This window comes from Frankliniella occidentalis, unplaced genomic scaffold (assembly GCF_000697945.3).
Source record: "Frankliniella occidentalis isolate FOCC.00 unplaced genomic scaffold, Focc_3.1 Scaffold28, whole genome shotgun sequence".
Classification (NCBI taxonomy): domain Eukaryota; kingdom Metazoa; phylum Arthropoda; class Insecta; order Thysanoptera; family Thripidae; genus Frankliniella; species Frankliniella occidentalis.
In genome coordinates, this window is record NW_026267158.1 from 2,147,028 (window position 1) to 2,149,672 (window position 2,645).

The 2,645-nt window shown below is 42.0% G+C and overlaps 1 protein-coding gene across 1 annotated transcript in view; it reads left to right on the forward strand.

Moving 5' to 3' along the window:
- Positions 1 to 1,979, forward strand: part of LOC113211930 (uncharacterized) — a 12,986-nt gene extending 11,007 nt beyond the window's left edge. Inside the window, exons 2-5 of the mRNA XM_052265533.1 lie at positions 636 to 735; positions 834 to 1,093; positions 1,214 to 1,549; positions 1,626 to 1,979. Coding sequence (XP_052121493.1) covers positions 642 to 735; positions 834 to 1,093; positions 1,214 to 1,549; positions 1,626 to 1,730 — 795 coding nt within the window. The 5' untranslated portion in view covers positions 636 to 641 and the 3' untranslated portion in view covers positions 1,731 to 1,979. The remainder of the gene's footprint in view (positions 1 to 635; positions 736 to 833; positions 1,094 to 1,213; positions 1,550 to 1,625) is intronic.
- The last annotated feature ends 666 nt before the right edge of the window (positions 1,980 to 2,645 follow it).

Consider the following 2,645-nt stretch of genomic DNA (forward strand, 5'->3'; position numbering starts at 1 on the left):
ACTGATTTTCCGTCTTGGTGCGTTTGCGTTCAATCCTACTGGAATTCCGTGGCTCGTTGTCTGGACTTACTGGAATCCCGTACGTCAGGACCTGGACTGACCATAGTTGAGCAGTGCTCACTGATTTTCCGTCTTGGTGCGTTTGCGTTCAATCCTACTGGAATTGCGTGCGTCGTTATCTGGACTTACTGGAATCCCGTACGTCGGGACCTGGACTGACCACAGCAGTTACTCACTGATTTTCCGTCTTGGTGCATTTGCGGTAAATATCTTTTTTAAAACACATTCGTGTGTTTTGTTTGCGTTTTTCCTCTACCAGTGAAGGCGGAGTTGTTAAGATTCTTGGGTTGGCCCCCGAGATAGTAGGGAGAATCCCTATGAAGCGGAGGGGCTGATTACCTTGTCTGTGGCTCTGACTCCCGCGAAAACGAAAGCGTGTCTTTGGGAGTAGCCAGGTGCTGGTCGGTCACTACACGTGACGTGAGCCGAGGTCCGCGTTACATACCAGAAACACCCGAGTAGGAAGTAGTGGTGAGGCATAGGGTTTATGTAAACTGTGATTTGAAACACGTTATAGATAAAAAGTCCACTTAACTTTAAAAAATAAATAAAGCTGTACATGCGTTATGTTACAGATCAAAATGGGACCAAAAAAAGACCACGTACCTAAATGCACCGTAAACAACCTCCTGCCTAATAGCGCTGGTGGTAGTACAGGTACTTCTCAACTGCAAGGTAATATATTGCATGCTGTGTGTATTACGAGGTGTTCCCAAAGCATCCATTAGAAATCACAAATGCCCATAAATATGTTAAAACATCATTAATTTCAGCAGTCGCAGAGACCCCAGTGCGAACAACAGATCGAGACGAACTGCCACCTGTGCAACAGCCACCTGCCACCAGTAGCACTTCTACGAAAGTTATAACAGCCAAACCGAAAATAAGGCCACTGATAGTGCGTGTGGAGATTTGCCCTCAAGCTGAACAAATGGCACGGCGCCTCCTTAGACAGAAACGTAAAAGCCAAGTTCTTGCCAACCATTCCAAAACGGACCAAAGCAAGATGGTTGAAAAGGCCAGAACGTATGGGGTAAGAAAACATAATTGTTTGTTTTTTGTTTTTGTTTTTTTAATTTTTGCCCCTGGATATTTGTTGTCTTTTTTCGTAGATGTAATACCAAACTAATTCATGCCTTTGTTTTCGTTATAGTTTACGATAAAGAACAGGTGTAACAATGAAGGCAATCCATTGACATTCTGCGCCTACTGCAAAGAAAAGGTGACGCATAAGTCACACTTCCAAAAGCACAAAGCTGAAATTGATCCCCGAAAGCTTCATGCCTATACAACAGGCTACTTCACATCTGGATTGAGAGGCCCGCTGCACAAAGGGACAGTTGTGCAGCTTCTGCAAGACTGGGTTAAGGCCGATAAGCTCTGGGCCAACATTGATAATTTACTGGCATGTGTGGGCGTTGGATTGGTTGAGGAAAGGTCAGAGGCGATGCCAATTTACGATCTGGGAACAGTGTTTAAAAGGGGATTTGTAAGTTTTTAAAACCTTTTACCGAAAAGGCTTAACCTTTCGTACGGCCATTGTAATATGAGAATTGTTTTTGCAGAGACCTGGAATCTCCCTGATCCACCAGCAGTTGCTTGATGCCAACGTCGAGATGGACGAGTCCTCTGAAGATATAGATCTTGATGAAGATATGGACCTTAATTAAGGATTTTCAAGAGTGCTCCGTGCTGCGATATACATGCTCCCTAACGAAACTGAGTTGATTGCCTGAACAAACTGTAATGTCAATTCTATTTAATATTATGTTTTACACCGTATGCCATAAAAATACCATATTTAATCTTTATTATTTTTTCTGTGTCAAACTCATATTTTGTTGGCCTGTGTTGTGTTGAACGTGTAAGGCACATTTGTAGTAACCTTGTAGGATTTAAATAAATTTGAACAAATCTCATCTTTGGCGTATTCTTCTGGAAATGACGTTGCTTGGCGAACCCTCACATGGGCGCACAGCCCAAGGGGCAAATCATATTTTTAATGCGGCCACATCGGTTTTCTATTACTGAGACCCGATGTGACAGTCTCAAGCCTGTACAACGCAGAGAGAAAATATTGATGCAAATCAACAAACCAAATCTATCATTCGATTTGTGGCAGCAGATTCCTAATGAAAAAGGTAAGTAGTGTCGTGTACATATTACGTCCCGTCCCCTTATCAAATTAGTCCGTTGACCATACAAATACCACGTGGACACATTTCGGGCCCTTTTTTACCCCTCCCCCCCTGTGGACAGACGTGTCCACGTGGAAAATCGAATATCGATTTTTTATGCTTTTTTTCCAAGCTCTATTGCAAATTTATCAAAATGGCGCAAAGTTTTTAACTTAAATTCGTCAGAGCGGCGTAGGCAGTTACAGTGCACTTTTAAAACAAACACCCCTCCGAATCGAATATCGATTTTTTATGCTTTTTTTACAAGCTCTATTGCAAATTTATCAAAATACCGCAAAGTTTTTAACTTAAATTCGTCAGAGGCTGTTAAAGTGCACTTTTAAAACAAACAACATGACTGTATTTTGTATTTTTTTACTGTACGTTTCTGGTTAATTTTATTCCACG